The sequence below is a fragment of the Oncorhynchus mykiss genome, chromosome 28, assembly GCF_057628025.1.
Source record: "Oncorhynchus mykiss isolate SJ-2025 chromosome 28, ASM5762802v1, whole genome shotgun sequence".
In the NCBI taxonomy this organism is placed as follows: domain Eukaryota; kingdom Metazoa; phylum Chordata; class Actinopteri; order Salmoniformes; family Salmonidae; genus Oncorhynchus; species Oncorhynchus mykiss.
In genome coordinates, this window is record NC_143049.1 from 28,013,529 (window position 1) to 28,031,161 (window position 17,633).

At 42.8% G+C, this 17,633-nt stretch overlaps 1 protein-coding gene across 1 annotated transcript in view; it reads right to left on the reverse strand.

The window, feature by feature from the left end:
• tox (thymocyte selection-associated high mobility group box) overlaps positions 1-17,633 on the reverse strand; it is a 99,418-nt gene that overhangs the window by 42,314 nt on the left and 39,471 nt on the right. Inside the window, exon 2 of the mRNA XM_036966420.2 lies at positions 9,942-10,007. Coding sequence (XP_036822315.2) covers positions 9,942-10,007 — 66 coding nt within the window. The remainder of the gene's footprint in view (positions 1-9,941; positions 10,008-17,633) is intronic.

Sequence of the window (17,633 nt, forward strand, 5' to 3'; positions counted from 1 at the left end):
AGGGCAACATATATTCATTGTTTTTGTCAAAATTACTCAAACTCAGTAAATTTGGGTAGCAATATTCAAACATTGTCTCTGATTTTCAAGCAAAGTTAAGTCAGGACTGCGACTGGACCACTCAGGAACACTCAACACCTCTTGGAAAGCCATTCTGGGGTGTTTTTAGCATTCAAGTTTGTGTAATTGTCCCGCTGAAAAATAAAACTATTATATAATTAGGTTTTCAGAAAACTGAATGAAGCGGGTTTTCCTCTAAGTTTTACCACAGTCCTAATTAAAAGATTCTAAGTAAACCAGTATCAATATTTTCAGTAAATAAAATAAAACCGTTGTCATGGATATGGGAGACTGTGTGAGTGGCATGCAGTAGATTAAATGATGTCCAATCACAATTGATAGAAATTATGCAAATTGCTGATGTAGAATGGCATAACAATGGTGGGCCATAACTGATGTATACATCCATCATTCATTTTCATGAATTATTCACATTGACTGAGATAGTTTTGTAAGATATTGTGGTGATTGACTTCAGCATATTACTCTGATTACATGACTATGAAAAACATTAGAATTCTTTTTTTTAAAGTACCAGGCATGCTGTGCACACCTCAGCAAATGTGTTTCTGACTATAGCGAAGGTGAAGACAGTTTCATATATGCGTGCAAAGGGTGTGAATTGCTCTGAAACGACACTTTCACACATTTATATGAGTCAGAACAGAAACCAAAAACAATCGTTCCCCAGCCCAATATTTTAGGAACCTGACCGAAATTTTTATTTTTTGGATAAATGTAATTTTCCCTTGTTTAACTAATTCATGACACTTCTACTTCGTAATGACAAGAAATGAAACAGAGTGAAAAAGGGTTAACTGCAATGTAAGCAATAGAATATGTGTTGCTACATATGATGTTTATTAGCTAAATTACCATTCCTTTCAGTGAGATTGATCCTTTTGCAGACAGTAAATATGGGATTGAAGAAGTTGAGCTTTAATGGAACAATTTGTCATTGTTGTAAATAAATGATTGGTATAATGTTCTTGAATAACATTCATATTGAGTGATATAGCATAGCGCAACTTATTAGACTGCACAATCCTCCCTTGAAAAGGCATGGGTACAGTATCCTATTAAGAGCTATTTGTGAAACCACAGTCTCCAATTCGTTAGCTCCATCGCCCTACAGCCCCTAGACTAAGGGAAGGGAGGGAAGCTACGGCTAATTAACACAAAGCCTTTAGTTAATTAATAAAGTAAGTTAATTATCCATTTCCTACAGACAGGAACACTGTGTTTGAACTAAAACACAATAAAGGTGAAATTAAAACAACATGAAATAATATTTTAATCTGGCCATGATGGCTGCCTCAGGAACATACAATTCTTTATTAATATTTGATTGTGTTATGTCCCTTAAAGCTAGAGTCATTAACTGGACTGGAAGGTTGCAAGTTCAAACCCCTGAGCTGACACGGTACTAATCTGTCATTCTGCCCCTGAACAGGCAGTTAACCCACTGTTCCTAGGCTGTCATTGAAAATAAGAATTTGTTCTTAGCTGACTTGCCTAGTTAAATAAAGGTCAAATAAATAAAAATAAAAACACTAACAGAGCATCTACCTGCTTCTGTTTTGGTAAAAAGCTGATGGAACTAGCTGCAGTACCCCATGAGGAAGGGGACACACCCAGACAATCAGACTCGGACAATCGGCCCTGGTGGCACAAAATAATAAAAAGGTATGACTGCACAGAGATGCTTGGGAAAATGGTCATAACAGGGGACCAGTGTGTGTTTCTGGGGAGGGGGGCATCAGCTAGGACTTGACATTGGGGAGATTTGATTAACCAATCTTGCTCAATATTCCATGCCTTCTCAAACAGCTACAAAAGTCTTCTCTTGAGTTGGGCTCGGGGATGGAACAGCTGTTGAACATCTGAGCTTGTGGTTGTTTGTGCGGGAAAGGTGGGGAGTGTGTGTGTGTGTGTGTGTGTCCCACATCTGTTGATATGGGGTAAGGATGTTAGGGACAATACAGGTTGAATCACAATAATTGTTTGCCAAAAATGTAATTTTTGTAATGTGCAATCCTTTGTATCAACTGCCAACATTATTACACATATTATTATTTAATTGTGGAAATAAATAAAGATATATATTTTTAAATAAGTGTATACATTACAATGGAGGTGAGGGCGTTTGTCAGGAAATTCTTTTGTCAGTTAATCTGCTTCTGCTCTGTGGGTGGCACTGTGTGCTCTTTATAAAGAATGGGTTCCATAGGATATAAGTGGACTAGAGTGGTCTGCCAGTCACTCAAGTGTAATATATTATAAAAAATACAGTGAACTGGATGGAATATGGGGAAGTTTTTTTATCTTCAACATAGAAATGCTACCAAAAATAATTTACTAAAACTTGTTACAAATGACAGAGTAAACCATGATTCACCAAACTATATTTTATTTATTATATTATATTTATTTTAAACTATACCAAATTACAAAGGAGGAACTTCTTGGTGCAGTTAAAGCCTTTAAGTCTAGGAAAACTCCTGGGCTGGATGGCATACCAGTTGAGGTATAGCGCACCTTTTTTGATGTACTCAGGGGAGCTTTATAAGCATGTTTTAACCACTGCTATAAAAATGGTAGATTATCAGATACTCAACAAGGTGGTCTGAGTTCATTATTACTGAAACAGGACCCAAGTGATAAAAAATTGGAATCCCCTTAAACTTCAGTGTTGTGATGCAAAAATTCTAGCAAGGAGCATAGCGCATAGAATTAAAAAGGTATTGTTGGATATTATTCATCCTAATCAGACAGGTTTTTTACATGGATGATACATTGGAGATAATTTAAGACAAGTACTGGAAACAATAGAACACTATGAAAAATCTGGGAAACCAGGCCTGTTATTCATAGCTGACTTTGAAAAGGCTTTTGATGAAGTATAACTGGAATTTATATATAAATGCCTGGAATATTTCCATTTAGGAGAATCTCTTTTACAATGAATAAAAGTTATGTATAGTAACCCTAGGTGTAAAATAGTAAATAATGGCTACTGCTCAGAAAGTATTAAACTGTCAAGAGGAGTAAAACAAGGTTGTCCACTATCGGAATATCTATTTATTATGACCATCAAAATGTTAACTTTAAAAATCAGATCCAACAATTATATCAAGGTTCTAGAAATCCAAGTGTACTACATTACGTATTGGATCACAATTTTTTAAAACTTTGACATTACCGTGTAGTTTACCAATAAAAGGATCTGATGGTGAAGTGGACATACTCAGTATTCATATCCCGAAAGAAAGAAATTATCTCAATACAATACATTTTAATAGAAAGTTGGCAAAAATAGATACGATCTTGCTACCTTGGAAAGGAAAATACCTGTCTATTTGTGGGAAAAAATCACCATGATTAACTCTTTAGTCATATCCCAGTTTGCTTATGTCCTTGCCTACACCTAGCAACATGTTTTTTAAATTATATGAGCAAAAAGTGGGTGAAGGATGGGACTGGAGTGGAGCTGAAGTGGAGCTGAAGGATGGGACTGGATGGTGTTCAGAGATAGATGGGAGGGGTTGAGTGGAGCTGAAGGATGGGACTGGATGGTGTTCAGAGATAGATGGGAGGGGTTGAGTGGAGCTGAAGGATGGGACTGGATGGTGTTCAGAGATGGATGGGAGGGGTTGAGTGGAGCTGGAGGATGGGACTGGATGGTGTTCAGAGATGGATGGGAGGGGTTGAGTGGAGCTGAAGGATGGGACTGGATGGTGTTCAGAGATAGATGGGAGGGGTTGAGTGGAGCTGAAGGATGGGACTAGATGGTGTTCAGAGATAGTTGGGAGGGGTTGAGTGGAGCTGAAGGATGGGACTGGATGGTGTTCAGAGATAGATGGGAGGGGTTGAGTGGAGCTGAAGGATGGGACTGGATGTTGTTCAGAGATAGATGGGAGGGGTTGAGTGGAGCTGAAGGATGGGACTGGATGGTGTTCAGAGATAGATGGGAGGGGTTGAGTGGAGCTGAAGGATGGGACTGGATGGTGTTCAGAGATAGATGGGAGGGGTTGAGTGGAGCTGAAGGATGGGACTGGATGGTGTTCAGAGATAGATGGGAGGGGTTGAGTGGAGCTGAAATGGGACTGGATGGTGTTCAGAGATAGATGGGAGGGGTTGAGTGGAGCTGAAGGATGGGACTGGATGGTGTTCAGAGATAGATGGGAGGGGTTGAGTGGAGCTGAAGGATGGGACTAAAAACAAACAAAAGACAACTATTGTAAAATGTATTGTGTCCATAAAATGTATATAGTATGCATAAGCTGGATGTAGAAACCTAAGTGTTGTTGTCCATTAGTTTACTCCAATTAGGGGAGGGATGGTATGGTTAAGGGAAAATAATAAAGGAAAATAGATTTTATATACAGTATCAGTCAAACGTTTGGACACACCTACTCATTCAAGAGTTTTTCTTTATTTTTACTATTTTCTACATTGTAGAATAATAGTGAAGATATCAAAACTATGAAATAACACATATGGAATCATGTAGTAACCAAAAAAGTGTTAAACAAATCCAAATATATTTTAGAGTTGAGATTCTTCAAAGTAGCCACTCTTTGCCTTGAGTAAAGCACTTAAACAGCTGCAGCCTGAATAATTGGTCTTTAGTTTGTAGATTTCTTAGCCATTTCGACTTGGGAACTCCCGTCCCTGCGTTTTTTACTCTTTGTAAATTTTGTCATAAGTCATTTTATTAACTCTGTGGAAAGGGGCGTTCTATGACCTTTGGGTATAGTGTCTGTGCTCACAGGGGCGTGGCCACTGACCGATCATAAGTTACTATGAAAAACAACTCTCATTTAGAAGACTAAGATCACATTGTTATCTTTCCAAAAGTATTCTTATGCTTAATCATTTATTTTATACAACATTCTGATGCAAACCCCATTATTGAGAATTGTATACAAACAAAAAAACAGTAATGTGTGTCTCCTGTCCTTCATGAGGTCACCAAATGAAACAAACTCGACATGACTGTTCCTTAAGTGTCCACGGACCACTCCAACTGCTTGTAATATAGAAATACTGTTCAATTATTCAACCTTTTGATGTGAAGTGTCTCTCTGTGTTCCACAGTCACCTTCTAATCTCGATACTACAGAGCCCAGAAGCAGAGTATTTTACAACCGCCATAAAGCGGCCCCCTCCACCTCTGCGGGAGAGAGAGGGCGCTGTAGAGTGGAACCACTGTATCCTGATCCTTCAGATCTTCACAGGAGAGTTATGACAAAACTTTCAAAGTTCTTGACATTTTCCAGATTGACTGACCTTCATATCTTAAAGTAATGATGGACTGTCATTTCTTTTTGCTCATTTGAGCTGTTCTTGCCAAAATATGGACTTGGTCTTTTACCAAATAGGGCTATCTTCTGTATACCAATCCTACCTTGTCACAACTTTTAACAAGGTACACCTGTTATTTGAAATGCATTCCAGGTGACTACCGCATGAAGCTGGTTGAGAGGATACCAAGAGTGTGCAAAGCTGTCATCAAGGCAAAGGGTGGCTAGTTTGAAGAACCTCAAATATAAAATATATTTTGATTTGTTTAAACACTTTTTGGGTTACTACATGATTACAAATGTTTTATTTCATAGTATTGATATCTTCACTATTATTCTACAATGTAGAAAGTAGTTTAAAAAAAATAAAAAATATATAGGTGATTGGAAATGATGCAGACAATGACATTGATGGAAGCCACAATCTATCTGCAATTTTAAAGCTAATTAACCTGCAAAAAAATAAAATCATTCAAAATTACAAAACAAGTTATAAAATAAAAAGCTGATGGATGGACCTGGAGAAATGTCACCATCTCAGATTAATAGACAGAGCAATGGATGTAAGGACTGGCCATCCATGATATCAACATGATAGCTTTAACCATATTATGAGGCTATACAGTGTTTGTTTACATTTACATCGTTTACAAACATTGGAGTAAAGAAGCTTATATTTTGGGTTCTGATGGAGTACGACAGTTGAACTAATCTCAAGAGGCATTTATAGGTTATATTCTTCAAGAATCAATGGGTACATAACATTCATTTAGAAGTCCAAAAATGAATGTAGCAACTGCTGATTGCCCATTTAAGTTATATTCTTCAAGAATCTGTGGGTATACTATATGATATAATTAATTTATAAGTCCAAAAATTGATGTAGCAACTAAGGATTCTAGCTTTAAGGGCTTAGCACTAACCCCCCTCACACACACGTGCACACACACGTGCACACGCAAGCTCATGCACAAATGCACAAGCACACGCACACACAAACACAGTTAGTCTACACCTGTTGTCTACAAAGCATGTGACAAATAACATTTGATTTTATTTGACACACACACACTTCCAATCCCTTTGCTAACCATTAACGTGTGCACTGGGCCATATCTAAGTGGTATTTACAGTTATCACACGGCCCACTGTTACACGCTCCCTGCTCAAAATGTGATTCACCCCAACAATAACAGAGACACAGCACCAGTATCCTGAAATAATCTACCATCCTCCTAGGGCAGACACACTACATGACCAAAAGTATGTGGACACCTGCTCGTCAAACATCTCATTCCAAAATCATGGGCATTAATATGGAGTTGGTCCCCCTTTGCTGCTATAACAGCCTTCACTCTTTTGGGAAGGCTTTCCACTAGATGTTGAAACATTCTTGCTCAGCCACAAGAGCATTAGTGAGGTAGGGCTCTGATTTTTTGGCGATTAGGGCTGGCTCGCAGTTGGCATTCCAATTCATCCCAAAGATGTTAGATGGGGTTGTGGACACGGCTCTGTGCAGGCCAGTCAAGTTCTTCCACACCGATCTCGATAAACCATTTCTGTATGGACCTCGCTTTGTGCACGAGGGCATTGTCATGCTGAAACAGGAAAGGGCCATCCCCAAACTGTTGCCACAAAGTTTGTCTAGAATGCCATTGTATACTGTAGAGTAAAGTTTTCCCTTCACTAGAACTAAGGGGCTTGAACCATGAAAAACAGCTCCAGACCATTATTCCTCCTCCTCCAAACTATACAGTTGGCACTATGCATTGGGGCAGGTAGCTTTCACCTGGCATCAACAAAACCCAGATTCGTCCATCGGAATGCCAGATGGTGAAGCGTGATTCATCACTCCAGAGAACGCATTTCCACTGCTCCAGAGTCCAATGCGGCGAGCTTTACACCACTCCAGACGCTTGGCATTGCGCATGGTGATTTTAGGCTTGTGTGCGGGTGCTCGGCCATGGAGACCCATTTCATGAAGCTCCCGAAGAACAGTTCTTGTGCTGACGTTGCTTCCAGAGGCAGTTTGGAACTCAGTAGTGAGTGTTGCAACCGGTGAGCTTGTGTGGCCTACCACCAGTGGTTGAAAAAGTACCCAACTGTCATCATTGAGTAAAAGTAAAGATACCTTAATAGAAAATTACTCAAGTAAAAGTAAAAGTCACCCAGTAAAATTCTACTTGAGTAAAATTCTAAAAAGTATTTTGTTTCAAATATACTTAAAATCTTGAAACTAGCAATCCCGGATCCGGGATCGTAATCATAGCCTCAAACGAATTAGCATAACGCAGTGGACATAAATACCCCTAGAAACTTTTCCTATTCATGAAAATCGCAAATGAAATGAATGAAATATATTCAAACACAAGCTTAGCCTTTTGTTAACAACACTGTCATCTCAGATTTTCAAAATATGCGTTACAGCCAACGCTAGACAAGCATTTGTGTAAGTTTATCATGGCATAATGCTATGCTAGGCTCTGCTGGCAGCAGGCAACATTTTCACGAAAATAAGAAAAGCAACCAAATTAAATAATTTACCTTTGAAGAACTTCGGATGCTTTCACTCAGGAGACTCCCAGTTAGATAGCAAATGTTCATTTTTTCCAAAAATATTATTTTTGTAGGCGAAATAGCTCCCGTTTGTTCATCATGCTTGGCTGAGAAATCGACCGGAAAATGCTACCTATACAACGCCAAACTTTTTTCAAAATGAGCTCCATAATATCGACAGAAACACGGCAAATGTTGTTTAGGATCCATCCTCAAGGTGTTTTTAACATATATATTTGATAATATATCCGTCGAGGCAATTGGTTTCTCATAAGGAGCGATTGGAAAAATGGCTACCTCAGTATTTTACGCAAGATTTTCTGCGGGAGACACCATGTGACCACTTGCTATATATGGTCCCTTACAGCCATTCTTCAATGGAAATGCGTAAAAAGACGTCACAATGCTGTAACACTCCCACTAGAATACATGGAGAAACAGCCGAATCCACTAATCTGAAGGGGTGTCCACATACTTCTGGAGATGTATTATAGTTAACACTCCCACTAGAATACATGGAGAAACAGCCGAATCCACTAATCTGAAGGGGTGTCCACATACTTCTGGAGATGTATTATAGTTAACACTCCCACTAGAATACATGGAGAAACAGCCGAATCCACTAATCTGAAGGGGTGTCCACATACTTCTGGAGATGTATTATAGTTAACACTCCCACTAGAATACATGGAGAAACAGCTGAATCCACTAATCTGAAGGGGTGTCCACATACTTCTGGAGATGTATTATAGTTAACACTCCCACTAGAATACATGGAGAAACAGCTGAATCCACTAATCTGAAGGGGTGTCCACATACTTCTGGAGATGTATTATAGTTAACACTCCCACTAGAATACATGGAGAAACAGCCGAATCCACTAATCTGAAGGGGTGTCCACATACTTCTGGAGATGTATTATAGTTAACACTCCCACTAGAATACATGGAGAAACAGCCGAATCCACTAATCTGAAGGGGTGTCCACATACTTCTGGAGATGTATTATAGTTAACACTCCCACTAGAATACATGGAGAAACAGCCGAATCCACTAATCTGAAGGGGTGTCCACATACTTCTGGAGATGTATTATAGTTAACACTCCCACTAGAATACATGGAGAAACAGCTGAATCCACTAATCTGAAGGGGTGTCCACATACTTCTGGAGATGTATTATAGTTAACACTCCCACTAGAATACATGGAGAAACAGCCGAATCCACTAATCTGAAGGGGTGTCCACATACTTCTGGAGATGTATTATAGTTAACACTCCCACTAGAATACATGGAGAAACAGCCGAATCCACTAATCTGAAGGGGTGTCCACATACTTCTGGAGATGTATTATAGTTAACACTCCCACTAGAATACATGGAGAAACAGCCCTGCAACACATGAAAGCTAAATGTACCTCTTTTCATGATAAATGTTAATTTATAGGCTTTTTGAAGCTGGAATCCCTAATGGTGAATCTGCCATGTCCGTTTGGGATATTAAAACAACCTCAAGAAACCGGAAATAATGAACACTGTTTTTTCCTCCTCGGACATCATTGCACACACGATAAAACAGCAGAATATTTTTACCCCCCTGCTCACCTCCATTTGGACCCTCCTCAACTCGTATAACAATAACAAAGGGACTGGGGAGAACAGTGGTGCTGGTTCCCCTAATGTGGATTCCATCTTTAGGCAGCTGTGTACTCTACCAGACCTGGGTTCAGGTACTATTTGATCATTTACAGTTTTGGGACTATTCTACTGGCTCATTAAGCCAGGCAAGCTCTCATACAGGCACAGCTTGGCTGTAGCTAGGTAGAACTGTAAGTTGAACTGGAAATACAATAAAATCTCTCTAACAACAAAACAACTGTGCAGTTAGTGGCTTTATTTGATTAGGCTGCAACGAGGTTTAAATGCACTGTTTACATGTCATAATAGTCCCTAATTTAGTCATCTTAAATGTGTCTAATTAGGATTTCAAACTAAAAGCACAGGGAAGAGTAATTAACCCACCTGGTTGGTTGGCACAAAGTCCAGGCCAGCCTCTGGCATGCCCAGGAACATGGCCTCACTGTCGTACTGCAAACACAACAAGAACACAACAGGAGCACAGTTAGAATGGTGTTCACTTTACTTAAGAAAATGAGACGGAGACAGAGATAGAGGGGGAAGACAGAGAGGGGAGAGAGAGGGAGACAAAGATAGGGGGAAGACAGAGAGGGGAGAGAGAGGGAGACAGAGATAGAGGGGGAAGACAGAGAGGGGAGAGAGAGAGGGAGACAGAGATAGAGGGGGAAGACAGAGAGGGGAGAGAGAGGGAGACAGAGATAGAGGGGGAAGACAGAGAGGGGAGAGAGAGGGAGACAGGGATAGAGGGGGAAGACAGAGAGGGGGGAGAGAGAGGGAGACAGAGATAGAGGGGGAAGACAGAGAGGGGAGAGAGAGGGAGACAGAGATAGAGGGGGAAGACAGAGAGGGGAGAGAGAGGGAGACAGAGATAGAGGGGGAAGACAGAGAGGGGAGAGAGAGGGAGACAGAGATAGAGGGGGAAGACAGAGAGGGGAGAGAGAGGGAGACAGAGATAGAGGGGGAAGACAGAGAGGGGAGAGAGAGGGAGACAGAGATAGAGGGGGAAGACAGAGATAGAGGGGGAAGACAGAGAGGGGAGAGAGAGGGAGACAGAGATAGAGGGGGAAGACAGAGAGGGGAGAGAGAGGCAGACAGAGATAGAGGGGGAAGACAGAGAGGGGAGAGAGAGGGAGACAGAGATAGGGGGAAGACAGAGAGGGGAGAGAGAGGGAGACAGAGATAGAGGGGGAAGACAGAGAGGGGAGAGAGAGAGGGAGACAGAGATAGAGGGGGAAGACAGAGAGGGGAGAGAGAGGGAGACAGAGATAGAGGGGGAAGACAGAGAGGGGAGAGAGAGGGAGACAGGGATAGAGGGGGAAGACAGAGAGGGGGGAGAGAGAGGGAGACAGAGATAGAGGGGGAAGACAGAGAGGGGAGAGAGAGGGAGACAGAGATAGAGGGGGAAGACAGAGAGGGGAGAGAGAGGGAGACAGAGATAGAGGGGGAAGACAGAGAGGGGAGAGAGAGGGAGACAGAGATAGAGGGGGAAGACAGAGAGGGGAGAGAGAGGGAGACAGAGATAGAGGGGGAAGACAGAGAGGGGAGAGAGAGGGAGACAGAGATAGAGGGGGAAGACAGAGATAGAGGGGGAAGACAGAGAGGGGAGAGAGAGGGAGACAGAGATAGAGGGGGAAGACAGAGAGGGGAGAGAGAGGCAGACAGAGATAGAGGGGGAAGACAGAGAGGGGAGAGAGAGGGAGACAGAGATAGAGGGGGAAGACAGAGAGGGGGGAGAGAGAGGGAGACAGAGATAGAGGGGGAAGACAGAGAGGGGAGAGAGAGGGAGACAGAGATAGAGGGGGAAGACAGAGAGGGGAGAGAGAGGGAGACAGAGATAGAGGGGGAAGACAGAGAGGGGAGAGAGAGGGAGACAGAGATAGAGGGGGAAGACAGAGAGGGGAGAGAGAGAGGGAGACAGAGATAGAGGGGGAAGACAGAGAGGGGAGAGAGAGGGAGACAGAGATAGAGGGGGAAGACAGAGGGGAGAGAGAGGGAGACAGAGATAGAGGGGGAAGACAGAGAGGGGAGAGAGAGGGAGACAGAGATAGAGGGGGAAGACAGAGAGGGGAGAGAGAGGGAGACAGAGATAGAGGGGGAAGACAGAGAGGGGAGAGAGAGGCAGACAGAGGTAGAGGGGGAAGACAGAGAGGGGAGAGAGAGGGAGACAGAGATAGAGGGGGAAGACAGAGAGGGAGAGAGAGGGAGACAGAGATAGAGGGGGAAGACAGAGAGGGGAGAGCGAGAGAGAGAGAGAGAGATAGAGGGGGAAGACGGAGAGGGGAGAGAGAGGGAGACAGAGATAGAGGGGGAAGACAGAGAGGGGAGAGAGAGAGACAGAGATAGAGGGGGAAGACAGCGAGGGGAGAGAGAAGGAGACAGAGATAGAGGGGGAAGACAGATAGGGGAGAGAGAGGGAGACAGAGATAGAGGGGGAAGACAGAGAGGGGAGAGAGAGAGAGACAGAAATAGAGGGGGAAGACAGAGAGGGGAGAGAGAGGGAGACAGAGATAGAGGGGGAAGACAGAGAGGGGAGAGAGAGACAGAGATAGAGGGGGAAGAAAGAGAGGGGAGAGAGAAGGAGACAGAGATAGAGGGGGAAGACAGAGAGGGGAGAGAGAGGGAGACAGAGATAGAGGGGGAAGACAGAGAGGGGAGAGAGAGGGAGACAGAGATAGAGGGGGAAGACAGAGAGGGGAGAGAGAGGGAGACAGAGATAGAGGGGGAAGACAGAGAGGGGAGAGAGAGGGAGACAGAGATAGAGGGGGAAGACAGAGAGGGGAGAGAGAGAGAGACAGAAATAGAGGGGGAAGACAGAGAGGGGAGAGAGAGGGAGACAGAGATAGAGGGGGAAGACAGAGAGGGGAGAGAGAGACAGAGATAGAGGGGGAAGAAAGAGAGGGGAGAGAGAAGGAGACAGAGATAGAGGGGGAGACAGAGATAGAGGGGGAAGACAGAGAGGGGAGAGAGAGAGAGAGAGAGAGAGGGGGGGGGGGAGACAGAGAGGAGAGAGAGAGGGGGAAGACAGAAAGGAGAGAGAGAGGGAGACAGATAGAGGGGAAGACAGAGAGGAGAGAGAGAGGGAGATAGAGATAAAGGGGGAAGACAGAGAGGGGAGAGAGAGGGAGACAGAGATAGAGGGGTAAGACAGAGGGGGGAGAGAGAGGGAGACAGAGATAGAGGGGGAAGACAGAGAGGGGAGAGAGAGGGAGACAGGGATAGAGGGGGAAGACAGAGAGGGGGGAGAGAGAGGGAGACAGAGATAGAGGGGGAAGACAGAGAGGGGAGAGAGAGAGAGACAGAAATAGAGGGGGAAGACAGAGAGGGGAGAGAGAGGGAGACAGAGATAGAGGGGGAAGACAGAGAGGGGAGAGAGAGACAGAGATAGAGGGGGAAGAAAGAGAGGGGAGAGAGAAGGAGACAGAGATAGAGGGGGAGACAGAGATAGAGGGGGAAGACAGAGAGGGGAGAGAGAGAGAGAGAGAGAGAGAGGGGGGGGGGGAGACAGAGAGGAGAGAGAGGGGGAAGACAGAAAGGAGAGAGAGAGGGAGACAGATAGAGGGGGAAGACAGAGAGGAGAGAGAGAGGGAGATAGAGATAAAGGGGGAAGACAGAGAGGGGAGAGAGAGGGAGACAGAGATAGAGGGGTAAGACAGAGAGGGGAGAGAGAGGAAGACAGAGATAGAGGGGGAAGACAGAGAGGGGAGAGAGAGGGAGACAGAGATAGAGGGGTAAGACAGAGAGGGGAGAGAGAGGAAGACAGAGATAGAGGGGGAAGACAGAGAGGGGAGAGAGAGGGAGACAGAGATAGAGATATATAGAGGTTATGTTGATGTGGTTAAATTAGTTTCTTCTCAGTTTTGTTTATTTCACTTATTTAGGCGATGTAAACATACATTTCCCATGCCAATAAAGCTCCTTTGAATTGAATTGAGAGAAAAGAAAGAAGAACATTAGAAAAGAGAGAGGTAGAGGAAGAGAGAGAGTATTATATTAGTCAACTGATGTTTTCCTTTTGTTGTTGTCTTTGTTCAGGGTTCTTGTCTTTCCCTTTTCGGACAACTTCCCTTTGAAGGCCTTGTTCTCATCCTTATCGACTCGAGATGTCAGCAATTTAAAGCAATTAGCACACTAGTAATTACAAGCCACAAAGGAAAGGCTTGAACGCAATCCTTTCATGTGCAATCTGTTATAAAACAGAAAAGCCTGTCTGTCTGTCTGTCTGTCCATGCTGCATCCCCACTTACACTTTACTGCTTTGAGTTAGGCCTATAGTGATTCACCTCACACACACACACACACACACACACACACACTTTGGAAGCAACGGAAATGGAGATTTACTAGTATAGCTAAAATGCACATTCAAGTCTTAACATGAAAATGGACTGTATGTGAAGGATGCTATATAACCGGTCAATATACATTCCATACAGTGAGGCATCTGACATTCATGGATACACATACACTACACAGACACTACACATACACTACACATACACTACACAGGCACTACACATACACTACACAGACACTATACATACACTACACAGACACTACACAGACACTACACATACACTACACAGACACTACACAGACACTACACAGACACTACACAGACACTACACAGACACTACACATACACTACACATACACTACACATACACTACACAGACACTACACAGACACTACACAGACACTACACATACACTACACAGACACTACACAGACACTACACATACACTACACAGACACTACACAGACACTACACAGACACTACACATACACTACACAGACACTACACAGACACTACACATACACTACACAGACACTACACATACACTACACAGACACTACACATACACTACACATACACTACACAGACACTACACAGACACTACACATACACTACACATACACTACACAGACACTACACAGACACTACACAGACACTACACAGACACTACACATACACTACACATACACTACACAGACACTACACATACACTACACAGACACTACACAGACACTACACAGACACTACACATACACTACACATACACTACACAGACACTACACATACACTACACAGACACTACACATACACTACACATACACTATACAGACACTACACAGACACTACACAGACACTATACATGCACTACACAGACACTACACAGACACTACACATACACTACACAGACACTACACATACACATACACTACACAGACACTACACAGACACTACACATACACTACACAGACACTATACATACACTACACATACACTACACAGACACTACACATACACTACACAGACACTACACAGACACTACACATACACATACACTACACAGACACTACACATACACTACCCCTACACTACACAGACACTACACAGACACTACACATACACTACACATACACTACACATACACTACACATACACTACACAGACACTACACATACACTACACAGACACTACACAGACACTACACATACACTACACAGACACTACACATACACTACACATACACTACACAGACACTACACATACACTACACAGACACTACACATACACTACACATACACTACACAGACACTACACATACACTACACAGACACTACACAGACACTACACAGACTACACTTAGCCCTTCTATCAGGTTGTAAGGGGACATTAGAATAAGACCAAGTGATCTGTGATAAAATACTTGAGTACACTACATTCAAAGTCAACATTTCTTGTGATTCAGTGCATATGTCCCGTATGATTTCATTCAGCCAATTGTTCTTGAATAAACACTGAGACCCATGGTTTTGGCAGTGTTCCAGTTTAAATGTATGTAATGCATTGCCATTTCCCCCTCTACCCTCTTAACATCTGTGATCTCTTAGTTCAGGGTGGCTTGCTCCACTTCTAACACATTATAAGTCTCAAAACAAATAAGCTACTTTTCTTTTGATGCCAGTATGTATTAGTGAAATGGGTCTGTAGTAGGGAACTGTTTTGAATCCCCAGCCCAACTTGTGGAGTGTTCAAAGAATTCTCTCCCTTTCTTTAAAGTGTGTTTTAGATGAGTCAATGGTAAAGGAGTTGTCCAAAACCAGCTGTATGGCACCAGTCTTGCTGTAACCTCACTCACTCAGGGTGAGAGTAGAACTAAACTGAGCCTGACCACAAATGGCTTCCAACAGACTGACATTTCCATAGGGTAATGTAACAAATATCATCATAAGGGATTTGTTCATATCTGCATTGGATACAAGATACAGAGTTGTGATTGGTGCTAGGACAGTTTTAGTACGAGCTGATTGGACAAAGAGCTCTGTCTCAACCTCAGCAGTAGCATCGTGTTCTAACCATCCCATGCACCTGTCCTGTCCTACAAGGGACATGCCAGGTGAAAAAGCTAAGCCCATCCACACAGGTAGACACTGGACAAACGACTGCTCACAATTCGCCAGCTGTCACACCAATGCAAATGAGCGATCGGATGACTAAATCAACAAAAAGCCAAAACAGGGTGTCATGGCTGACCTCTTGTAAGACGATCCCCCCCCCCCCCCCACTCCTCCTCTCTCTACACAGAGTTTGGAATGGAGCATCTGCCTGGCAGTCCAAGGAAAGGGGAGGCTGTAGGGTTGTAACACAGACACTCATTCCTCCAAATGAACCGACACCTCTGCATTATTAATGATTACATGGAACAGCTGCATGTGTCCGTGGAACATGGAACAGCTGCATGTGTCCGTGGAACATGGAACGGACTCGCAACAGCAGCACTGGACAAACAATCTATACAAGTTCTATGACACCTGACTCTCTTGTACAGTATAACATGTAGTCTCAACAGTGTTTCTCTCTCTCTCTCTCAATTCAGTTTAATTCAATTCAAAGGGCTTTATTGGCATGGGAAACATATGTTTACATTGCCAAAGCAAGTGAAATAAATAATGGACAAAAGTTAAATAAACAGTAAAAAATTAACAGTAAACATTACACTCATAAAAGTTCCAAAGAAATAGAGACATTTCAAATGTCATATGTATATATACAGTGTTGTAATGATGTACAAATGGTTAAAGTACAAAAGTGAAAATAAATCAACATAAATATGGGTTGTATTTACAATGGTGTTTGTTCTTCACTGGTTGACTTTTTCTCGTGGCAACAGGTCACAAATCTTGCTGCTGTGATGTCACACTGTGGTATTTCACTCAACAGATATGGGAGTTTATCAAAATTGGATTTGTTTTCAAATTCTTTGTGGGTCTGTGTAATCTGAGGGAAATATGTGTCTCTAATATGGTCATACATTGGGCAGGAGGTTAGGAAGTGCATCTCAGCTTCCACCTCATTTTGTGGGCAGTGTGCACATAGTCTGTCTTCTCTTGAGAGCCAGGTCTGTACATAGTCAAAGCTTAATATTGGGTCAGTCACAGTGGCAGAAGTACTCTCTGTTTTTTTGTTGATTCTTTCCAATGTGTCAAGTAATAATTTTAAGTTTTCTCATGATTTGGTTGGTCTAATTGTGTTGCTGTTCTGGGCCTCTGTTTGTTTTTGTGAGCAGAGCCCCAGGACCAGCTTGCTTAGGGGACTCTTCTCCAGGTTCATCTCTCTGTTGGTGATGGCTTTGATATGAAAAGTTTGGGAATGTCTTCTTTTTAAGTGGTTGTAGAATTTAACAGCTCTTTTTGGATTTTGCTCTGCATGCATTATTTGGTGTGTTACGTTGTACACAGAGGATATTTTTGCAGAATTCTGCATGCAGAGTCTCAATTTGGTGTTTGTCCCATTTTGTAATTTTTGGGTTGGTGAGCAGACCCCAGCCCTCACAAACATAAAGGACAATGGGTTCTATAACTGATTCAAGTATTTTAGCCATATCCTAATTGGTATGCCCAATTGTATGTTCCCTTTGATGGGGTAAAAGGCTCTTCTTGGCTTGTCTCTCAGATCGTTCACAGCTTTGGGGAAGTTACCTGTGACACTGATGTTTAGGCCGAGGTATGTATAGTTTTTTGTGTGCTCTAGGGCGACGGTGTCTAGATGGAATATGTATGTGGTCCTGGCAA